This window comes from Martes martes (genome assembly GCF_963455335.1).
Source record: "Martes martes genome assembly, chromosome: 1".
Classification (NCBI taxonomy): domain Eukaryota; kingdom Metazoa; phylum Chordata; class Mammalia; order Carnivora; family Mustelidae; genus Martes; species Martes martes.
This window is the reverse complement of record NC_137888.1, coordinates 14,899,038-14,909,710: the sequence shown is the minus strand read 5'-3', so window position 1 is coordinate 14,909,710 and position 10,673 is coordinate 14,899,038. Positions and strand designations below refer to the sequence as shown.

General features: G+C 37.9%; 1 protein-coding gene across 2 annotated transcripts in view; it reads right to left on the bottom strand.

Annotated features, from left to right (window-relative positions):
* Positions 1 to 260: 260 nt before the first annotated feature.
* GRIK1 (glutamate ionotropic receptor kainate type subunit 1) overlaps positions 261 to 10,673 on the bottom strand; it is a gene marked incomplete at both ends in the record, with an annotated part of 384,593 nt that continues 374,180 nt past the window's right edge. Inside the window, 2 exons of one of the 2 annotated variants that reach the window (XM_080810092.1) lie at positions 261 to 416; positions 825 to 911. In XM_080810092.1, coding sequence (XP_080666218.1) covers positions 261 to 416; positions 825 to 911 — 243 coding nt within the window. The remainder of the gene's footprint in view (positions 417 to 824; positions 912 to 10,673) is intronic. The other variant, XM_080810093.1, reaches the window with a different exon arrangement.

Genomic DNA, 10,673 nt, shown 5'->3' with positions numbered 1-10,673 from the left:
ATCCAGAAGAGAGAAAAGGCAAAATAAGTGAGCATACAAATTCATTTCAAAAGAACCAGTGCCGCTTCCCAAGTACTATCTGTCTCTGTGAGCTTCTTAAACTTTTGTATTTCTTATATCTCTCTATATAACCATAGTTATATATATAGATACACGGAAACGCATCACGCACTTGTCAGGAATCCTTTCTCCCAAAACCTGTAGTGAGCATATCTTTTTTTTTTTTTTTTCTGAAAGCTGCCTGTAGATGTGTTCTTGGATTATGCCACAGTTTCTTTCCTCTGAGTTCGTCTCTGATGGCAAGTAAGGATACTTGTGAAGGGAGATTTCCCCTTAGTTCTTGACTTTTTCTTTAGCTTTTTCTGATTTTTGAGTGAGATTCCCAGTTCTTCCATGATGGCATTGAAAGAGAGACACTAGAGAACACGAAATAACAGAGCATCAGTGTAACCAAACTAGCTCCCTCCTCCGCTGATCTGTCTCTCACCTAGGTTTTTATGAATACAAGATACTGGTCTAAGGCAACTCTGCCACAGAGTAAGTTCCCGGCCAGTTCCCACACCTCCTCCTCCACCCACTGGCCATTTGCCTTTTCTGTTTGGGGAAACTGAGGCAGCAGGCTAGCTGGGCAGACTTTGGGGTTTCATTCACAGATGCAGTAGTATAAGACTACCCCGTTAGGTTCTCAAAATAGACAACTTACCTTTGCTGAGACACCAAAATAGAGTTAAGTTAAGTCATTTCCCCCACTGAGATGATCCAAACATTGATAGGTTTATCAAGGCATACGGACACTTCAGTAATGCTATAGAAAATGAACAAACCTTCTCTACACCAAGGCTTTGTTTTTTTCTCCCATGAAACCTTACTTTGTTCCTAAAATAAAATCTAATTCTTGATGACTTTCCTTTCTGATAAAAAAAAAGAAAAAAAACAATTTTAAATTGTATATTTTCTCCAAAAAAACAGAGATCTGGCAGCAGCAATGATGCAGCTGTGGTTGAAATGAAAATAATATGGTACTGAACTGCACAGCAAAGATGATGGCATTATACAAGGAGAAAATGGAGCAATGATTATGAAATATCACACATATGCAGATGGCATATATACGTACAGATCTATTACAATTACACTGTATGGATTCACATGCACAGTATACAAATGCTATAATAAAACATAATTTACTGTCATTTCTTCCAGCCAAGATAAGATCTTTGAGTGACAAATTCTTGCTTATAGAGATTTCTATAAAGTAGTGTTGTTTTTTATGAGATCACCCTTAAAACACCCTTCAAACCCCAAAGCCATTGGTAAAGTGTGTGGAAGGGCAACTGTGTGACTCATTTGTGATTAACTCAAAAAATGGATATGTTAAACACAAACAATGACACGCCACCAGCTGATTTCTTGAGGTTGTGAGGGCCCGATAGGAAGAAATTGGTGTTTCATGTGTGCAACGCGGGAATTGTCTCCTGCAGTCCTTGCATATCAAGAGGTGACATGTATTTTTGAAAGTCTACACTCCATTTTTGTTCCATAGAAAAATTGATGTAGTTTAAATAAACAGTATTTTTTTAAAAAAAATTATTTATTTATTTATTTATGAGAGAGAGAGAGAGAGAGAGAGTGCACAGGAAGAAGAGCAGAGGGATAGAGAGAGAGAGAGAATCTCCAGCAGCGTCCATGCTGGAGTGTGGAGCCATAGGTGGAGCTTGATCTCATGACCCTGAGATCATGACCTGAGTGGAAACCAAGAGTTAGGGTGCTTAACTGACTGAGCCACCCAGGTGTGGCTAAATAAACAGTATTTTTAATTTTTCTACTTGATTTGAAAACGAGACAGACAGATTTAGATCTTAGATGTAAATTACTGGTCTATCAGACACACACCTCCAAAAAAGTACTAGTTTTTGTATGACTTTGTCTCTTTTACACATGAATGTTTATAGGATTTGAATTTCATTTCCATTTTCTTATAGTAGTGAAAATTCATGTCATGCATGTTAATTTCCTTTCAAATGGTAAGTTGTGGCTTCAGTGAACTGAGGGGGGGATCATGTCACACAAAGAAAAACTTCAAAATGTTTTCTATGAATTATACTTTCAAAAAATGTTACAGTAAGTATTCACAAATTAATGTTTTGTAGCATAATGTGATGTGAAATTTATGTTTCTAAGATGAATTGAATATTTTATAGTGCCTTTGTGGTAGATGGTGTTGCATTGGGGTTTTGCAACTTTTGCTCAGATATTTATTTTAGTGTAAGTTTTTTTTGTTTGTATTTTGTTTTTATTTATTTATTTATTTATTTATTTTTTGCATAGGACATTTCTAATTTCAGGAAGATCATTAAAACGGAAGTAAGAGATAGAGAGAAGGAAGAAGTGCCAAGGACTTTATACCCCACACTATTACACACAAATCTCACAGCAATCTTATAAGGTAGGAATTATTATGCTCATTATGTAGATAGGGAAATTTACTATTGGAGAAATTAAGTAATTTGTCCAGGAAATGTGGCTTGCAAGAGAAAAAGCTCGCATTTGAACTCAGTCCATCTGATTTCCCAGACTCAATTGCTTTCACTTAAAATCTCCAACACCCTGATTAATTTTTTATTAAACCACTATAGAGAATTTTTTGTAGATTCTTTTCCTATAAATATATGTTAATAAATTGCAATCTTTGCGTTTTATTTCAACTCTCAAAACATTTGATTTTAGACATTTCTCTTTAATTTGCCCTAAAACTACCAAAGCAAGTCTCCAAATGTGGTTCCCATAAGAGACACAACCAGGAGGGGGTTTGAAACCCTCTCTCTCTCTCTTATTTTAGGTAGTAGGGCAGTCACAGATCTTATCTTGACAATACGTTTCAATTATGTTTCTCTTTAAAAACACAATCTTCCTTCAAATTTTGTATTGCCTTAAAATACAACAAAGGTCTATTCTTTTGATCAACTCCAAGTATTTATTTCTTGCTGCCACCATGAAAGTGAATATAAATATAGTTTTATGAGTGGTCTGGTTTCTCTCTCTTTGGTCACAAACAATGATTTCTTTTTGATTCTCACTTTGTCTCCAACTGTCAAAAAAGAAAATGGCAAGATATTGGAGCTGACCTTTCTGCTTCCAAGTTTTCGCTGTAGTCATAAGGCAAGATGACCTTTAAGGTCCCTACCAGCCATGAGCTCAAGCAAACCATACTCTTGTATCCACAGGAAATGAAACTGTTGAAGGTCATCTCAGCACAGAGTGGCACGAGAGGGTCTCCTATTCATTCTTCAATTTGCCTTTTATAATCTCAGAATTAAAGATCATATATATATATATATGCATACATACATACATACATATATATTAATATATATTGAGCTTCAGAATTAGGATAAAAATTTAAGTAGCTTTCCAAAGATTCTATTTCTGGACATGGTTTTTGTGAACTCTCTTGTGTTCACAGGGCCATAGAAAATTAAGTTTAAGCATGGAAGTTTAAATTTCTAAACCTACTTCATTAGAAAGTGTCAGACGTATGGATGACCACCTAGCTGCCATGCTTGGTAGGTAGGGAAATTAGAGGTAGGATAGATACCTCAGCAGTACCCTCTAGTGCTTTGCAGACTGGAAACTCCCCTATAGCATGCATTCTGGGTCCTTTTATTTTTCTCTGGTGGGTGGAGTTCACATTTTCAATGGATCCACACATAGGACCACGAATTATAGTTGTGAGTTGGCCCAGTATCAAAATGCTGGAATTTAAATTTTAGCTACAGTACCCAGTAGCTGGGTTACACTGGGCAAGATATTTAGTTTCTCTTTGACTCAGTTTCCTTATCTATAAAATGGAAACAATAGTAGAAGTCTTTTCATTGAGTTGTTTGTGAATGGTTGGGCAGGTACCTGTAAAACACACAGCACAATGCCTGGCACATCTCTTTCTTTAAAATAACATTGTATACATCACTGAAAATATTTTAAGTCTATGGAACTTGCTATATGTATTTTGTTTTGTTTGTTTGTTTGTTTGTTTTTTGGATGGAAAGGAGGAACAGTGAAAGGTTGATGCTCCTTTAATTTTAGCCACTGTATGCCTTTTTATGCACCAATTCTCTGTTTATACCAGTGTTTTAAAGTAGGTTTTCTACATGTTTAATACATAGCATTTTCAATGCTTATTTACTTGTTTTACCCAGCTCATAACACGTTTTAGTATTTATGTAGTAATGGGCTTTATGACAGCTTGTGTCTTGCCTGTGAAGGATAGGTGTTCAAGCATAATAAGGAAATGAAAATTAACTGCAGTCCCTTGCCATTAAAAAAAAAAAATTATCTCTGCTTCTGAACCCATTGACAATGAATCCCTATGATGACAAGTCTGATAGGAAAATTCACTTATAAATAAATGGGTTTATAGTAATAAACTATATTAGTGCCTTTTATGCTGTTCTGGACATCGTCCAGTCAGGTGTGTCTATGTATGCGCAAGTGCGAGTGTGTGCGCATGCGTACATATGTGCATGCGCCTGTGTGTGCCTGTGACTTCTCTTGGAGAGGGAAGGAAGCTGTGATACAAGTAGTCTGCTAGAAACCACTAGCGAAGCTTCAGCCAGCCCCATAGCTCTTCCGGTTTTTACAAGGAAAAGGATTTGCTTGTTTTGCAGAGAGCCATTCCTCTTCTCCACTTGTTTTGGGCCTGCGGTGTGTCCTGAATGACCGCCCCCGCCCGCCATCCTTTTCTTCTCCTGCCTTCTTTTGCTTCCTTTTACCTTCCTCTTTGGCTAGATTTTTAAAAGTAATTGCTGACAGCATGGCACCTCCTTTGGAATAATCCCCAATATTTAATTTCTTGGTCCTGGTGTGAACCGTAATATACATTATTCTTCTTTCCTGACACCTTTATGCTTATATTACAAATATTCCCCCAGAAGGGGTGGGAGGAGCTAATCGAGTTCTTGCTTTGTACCTAAAATAAACTGCCTTAAAAAAAAGTAGTCTGGGGGTGAAGAGTGATTTCTTTTAAGTTATAGGAAAAGCTGTGTTTTAAAATTTGATTTGAGTTTACAATATTGAAAGGATCAAGGCTAGGCTGACTGGGAATGGCTTTGCTAGTTGCAAACTTGGCATCAGATTGTGAATATCAGATTGATTTGTTATTGTGTATTTAACGTTTATGCATTTGGTGCTTTTATTCATTGGTACATTTAGAAGAACTGCTTGGAATGTTTTCCTTTACGCCCTTCATTTTGAATAGGTTTCTCTTGTTACTTTATTGGGTTTTTTATTTAAAGACAAAGGAAGTGGTCTGTGACATTGTTTAATAAATTTTCACATTAAGTGCTGAAGAAAGATATAGATAATATTTGTGTCATCTTACAGATATAAAATCATTCATTTTATATAGATCTGCTTTAACTTGAAAGCAAGCTGTAATCTGAAGTCTATTTGTAAAGACCATTTTTAGTAAAATAGACCAAATTTTAGTGAAATATAGAAATCAAGGAACAGGTTACTGAGAAATAATGAGATTAACATTGCTCTAATTTTCTTGGTCTGGTCAAATTACTATCATAGTTTTGTGGAGGGAGTGTCTCAGTGATTTTTGCCTTTTTTTTTTTTAAGATTTTTATTTATTTATTTGAGAGAGAGGGAGACTGAGAGAGCGCATGAGGGTGGGAAGGTCAGAAGGAGAAGCAGACTCCCCACAGAGCTGGGAGCCCAATGCAGGACTCCACCCTGTGACTCTGGGATCATGACCTGAGTCGAAGGCAGTGACTTAACCAACTGAGCCACCCAGACACCCTGATTTTTTTCTTTTTAAGAAGAAGTTCTAAGCATTCATATCCTTAATATTTTTAAACTCTGAGGTTCAATGTGGGAACAACCTAGAGTGTTCAAAATGTCAGGAAACTTTTTAAGGAATAAGTATGGAAGAATTCTATTCATACATTTGTTACCTTAAGGCTTTGGAAAGTCTGGTTACCTATCTGCATACATGTTTTATGTCTTCACAGGATAATTGATGATCTAAAAGCAGAGATCAAGCTCCAGTGATCTCCCACTAATTATGTTAAGGAAGGGGGAGGGGAATTGTTGGAGTAGCCATGTGTACACAATCTTTGTGTGAAGTTCTTGTATCCTGGAACTCATAATTTGGCTACATTTACTCTTGTTTTATCAGTTTTCTGGGTTCATTCAGAATCCTTGGGCCATTTCTTCTGCAACTATTCTTGTACTTAAATTTGAGAGGTTGAGAGTCAGCCATCACATCATCTTCCAGAATAGTGGTTATGATTAATTGTGCCTGAAAGCTAATGAGAGAGCTGAGTCTCATCTCCTCAACTGTGCCCCAAATTTTGGGGTAGAGGAAATCTAGACACTGAACTAGAACTTCAAGATGTGGTCTCCTTATTGCCACCTGTGACCCAGAATCCACTCATCGCCCAGCCCATTTTCCTGCACCTTCCATATTTAAAGTTGGCACTCCACTCCCTTTAGCCCTATCTTTGCTTTGGCTATAGTTTGTCAATCTCACTAACTCATTTTCCTAGTTCCTTTTAATTTTATGTTGTATACCATCTCTATATCCTTTTCCCTCTCAAGTCCTCTATCTTATCTTTTTTTGCCCCCACACTTAAGGCTTGATGCCAACATCTTTGCTTTCTCAGATCCTAGATGTAAGCTAATTCTTTGCATGAATGCATACCCCAGAATCCCTGTTTTCCAATCTGAGCTCCTTTGAACCATGAACATACACCTGTGGGGGACATAGTTACTCAGTAACACCAGATACATGAGGATCATCTTTCTGGGGTCCATCTTTATTAAAGATTGTATTTAGAAAAGTTTTTCTTCTGTTAAAATAAATATAAGTGTATAGTAGAGTGGAGATATATATATATATGTCTATACATATATATATGTGTGTGTGTGTGTATATAAAATAGATAGTATATAAATAGTATATAAATAAATATATAAAATATATAAAATTATATATATATGTGTATATATACATACATATATATATATAATTTATTTATTTAGTTTTTAGAATTCTTGAAGAAAGTTTTCACTTGGAGTGGCTGCTCAGGGCTCTACACCCAAACTTTAGGTATCAGTTCATTCTCCTCTAATGTTAGGTATAATTTCATGGAAAATTTTGAAAGGTGAGGTTAACACTGGAGCAGTACTCCATTTTGATATTAATCCATGTGCTTTTTCCAAATCTTCTGAATCTGAACCCTTTTTCCACTTTTAAAGTCTTAGCAAGAGCTTTTATATGCATTGCCCTCAGGATAGGGATGACAGAAAGGAAAAAAAGTAAAATTTGCAGCTTTGAGTTCTTAAATAGATTTTTGTGGATCTATTGAAGCCACTGCAGTCTTTGAATCTATTAATTACAACAGCCAAGTGTTTGAAAGAAGGAAAAAGAAGGCACTTTGAATTGTAAAAGTTTGCCTTAGAGTCTTCAGGGTCCAGCCAGTGGGACTGGGGATGGGGTATGAAGCTAGGATGGTTCTGTGTCTGTTTTCAAGGAGAATCATCCAGGTAGGTGCTAGGAGAGCCTAGATGCTGAAGAATACCAGAGAATGAGCCCTCACTTGCCACTTTTGGGATTAAACTCCCATGGGGTAAGATAAGGCAAATAAATGTGGGGCAGTTTAGTAGATGGGGGAATCTGAAAACGCGGGGAAATTGTGCCCACTCTCTGTCTCAGACTCAGAGGAAGCAGTCACTAGAGTGCAGAAATGGCATCAAAACTGATCATCAGGCCAGCTGGAGATTGTCCTTTGTCTCCCATGGCTTCTGAATGTTGCTCAAGGGCAGCTGAAACTTTCCATTGCTCTAGAGTGGGCATGAAAGTGGCTGATAGGTATAGAGAGGTGGCTGCAAAGTGGCCCACTCAAGTGTTATGACCAGAGAGCAGAAAGTGTTTTTGCTCTAAGGATAAGCCTCAGGTGGGCTGGACATATCCAGAAGTAAGCAACTCTCTTTGCTTAAAAATGGCAGAAATGTCTGTTTACATGCCAACCCAAAGGACCCACAGTGCCTTTCTCCTGTCTGGAGTCATCATCAGAGGCCAATGTGACAGTCTTCTTTGGCCTTCTGTCTTCTTTCTGGCTTCCCTACATCACCTGAGCCTGCCTCAGCCCCTCTTGTAAACTCAGAGCCTACATATTTCCTCTGAATATTGGTCTATGTACCAATATGTACCTGGCCTGGCATCCATGTTGAAGGCCTGAGATGATCCTATGAGGACAGGCTTTCCGTTACCATATGGACAAGAGGGCCTGGTCCTTTCAGCAACTCAGAGGCAGAGTTGGAGCCATAAAAATAAACTTCTAAGAATTTTTTTTGCATGCCCCTTCTCTTATAGAGAATGACCTTAGCCTTGAGGTAAATTGAGCCTGATGGGGGGTTTTAGTTGTCCATAGTGCATGTGTGAGCTACCATGGAGTCCTTGCAATACCAGCTTATGCCCTTATGTAGGGGATATACATTTTTTCTCAAGCTATAAACTGATGTGTGCAAGAAAACTATCTGATGCCATAAAAAAAAATTAACAGATCCCACCTTAGCTTAGAGATCCCTGTCTGCTAGCAGGTAATTATCAACTCAAGGTAACTCACTCGTCATTTAAAACTAAGTTTTTTTTTGGCTAATGGCTCAGTTAAAACGAGTCTCTTCCCATCTCCCTATTCCTCTTCTTTCCCAGGTGCATCTGGGTAGAGGAGAGTTTAATAGAACCTGGGCATTGTGATAGTGGGAGAAGCTAGTCTATGGTCATGCTCTATCCTTTGGCTTCCACTGGGGTGTGGCATCCTAGGGGGTCTTGGATGCTACACTCTCTCTCTGCTGTGTTCTCTGAGATGCTTATGGCCCCACTATGGTCTTCTTGTCACATTGAGTCTTTTCTACTCCAATCTCAACTCTTTCAGTCTAGTGGTTCTCTTGGCTCTTCCACAAAGCTCTTCATTGGGAAGCATCATGGAGTTTTCACTGTTTTCCCTGAGACGCTGTAGGACAGAGCAGCAGTATGAAGCTGTTCAGTGGGACTGGAGTGCATGGGGGAAAACTATTCTGTAAATGGAACTTAAATTCTACTGAAGACAAAGGGAAACAAAAAGTTGATGTGCTCTTATTGTCTATTGCTTTTACCTTTACCCTCCACCACCTTTAAGAATCAAGGTTTTTTATATGTATTGCTTCCAAGCCAGACATGAATCAAACTTTTAGCTTTTGAGTTTTAAGTGGACTTTACAGATTTGTAGCATAGACAAAAATCTTGAAGACCATGGCTTTCAGGTTAAAGAACCAGATGTTTCACTGAGTAAGTTAGTTGTTATAATTCATATAGTTTATCTTTAATTAACAGGATCCAAAACCCAGAGGCCCAAAGTTGGAGAAATATACAAATGATATTTTCCTCCCTCATGTTCCAATCTTGACCAGTTTTTTACCCCTAGGAAAGAAGGGAAGAATGGGAGGGAAGTCATTAAAACTTGATGGTACCAGAAGTCTTGAGAGAAGGCTTCAGGACCATCCCTGAGCCAAGTCCCAACTTGAGGACAGGAAAATAGAAACCTCAGAAAGGCTCAGGAAAGATCCTAAACAGAAAATACTATTTTGGGGTTCAGAGGGTGTAACCCAGGAGATGGCAAAACTTGAGAGAAACTTTACTTCCAACTGTCTCCAGAATGGTGGAGTAACAAGGTCAGTCCCATTGATATCCCCTTTCTTGAGTTGTGATTGAGAATGTAATCAGTTCCATAGCTTCAAATAACTTCTAGCTATATGTCTTTGTTTGGCACATTTGTTTGTTTCATTTTGTTATTATCTTTACCTATCCTGTGGGCTCATCAAAGTCTGGAATGATTTTACTTCTGTAGCCTTCCTTGTGTTTGTAATGCTTTGCTTATGAGTGGATGAGAACTGTTTCATTCTTTGATGCCATGATGTTGGTTTTCTCTATATCCAAAGTGGACCATTCCATCCTGCATCATGGGCAGGGTTAGGTAATTCTGCTTATGGCAATAAGAATTTAATATGTCCAAGGTAATTGCATAATCTTGTTTACGTTTATATTTGGCCCAAACTGTTTTTATTTTTATTTTTGGTCCTGCTTCTATATTTTTATTTCTTTCCCACTTTTTATCAAACTTAAAAACTGTTGTGGCTGGAAGAGAACTTTAAGTGTCACCCCTAATTCCACAGGTGGGGAGACTGAGAGTGAGGGAAGAACACTGACTTGCCCAAAGTCACATACCCATTCAGTAACAGCACAGACACCTGCATTCTTGGCTTGTGATTCCCAGGTCACATTTCCACTGAGCCATTTATACCTTTTAGAGTTTGTTTGATTTAGAGGGCACTACCCTTGTACCCTGGAAAAGTTATTTCTAAATGGTTATTAATTACTTCCTGGCTTCTCTGTGAATTGATGAATGTTTGGGTTTCCAGGCAAAGGAAAGCCTCTTTCCACAATTACAGAAACAACCTACTGAGAGTTCTCCAAATGATTTTCCAAATAAAGTGATCAGACTATGGAAGAAATGAAGCTGAGGACACTTGGAGGCACATTATCAGATGATAATGTGCCAAGTGACACTTAGGACTTTAGATGAATGTGAAGATGGGGTGGGTTATCTGTGGACAGTAGTTTCTGCTGG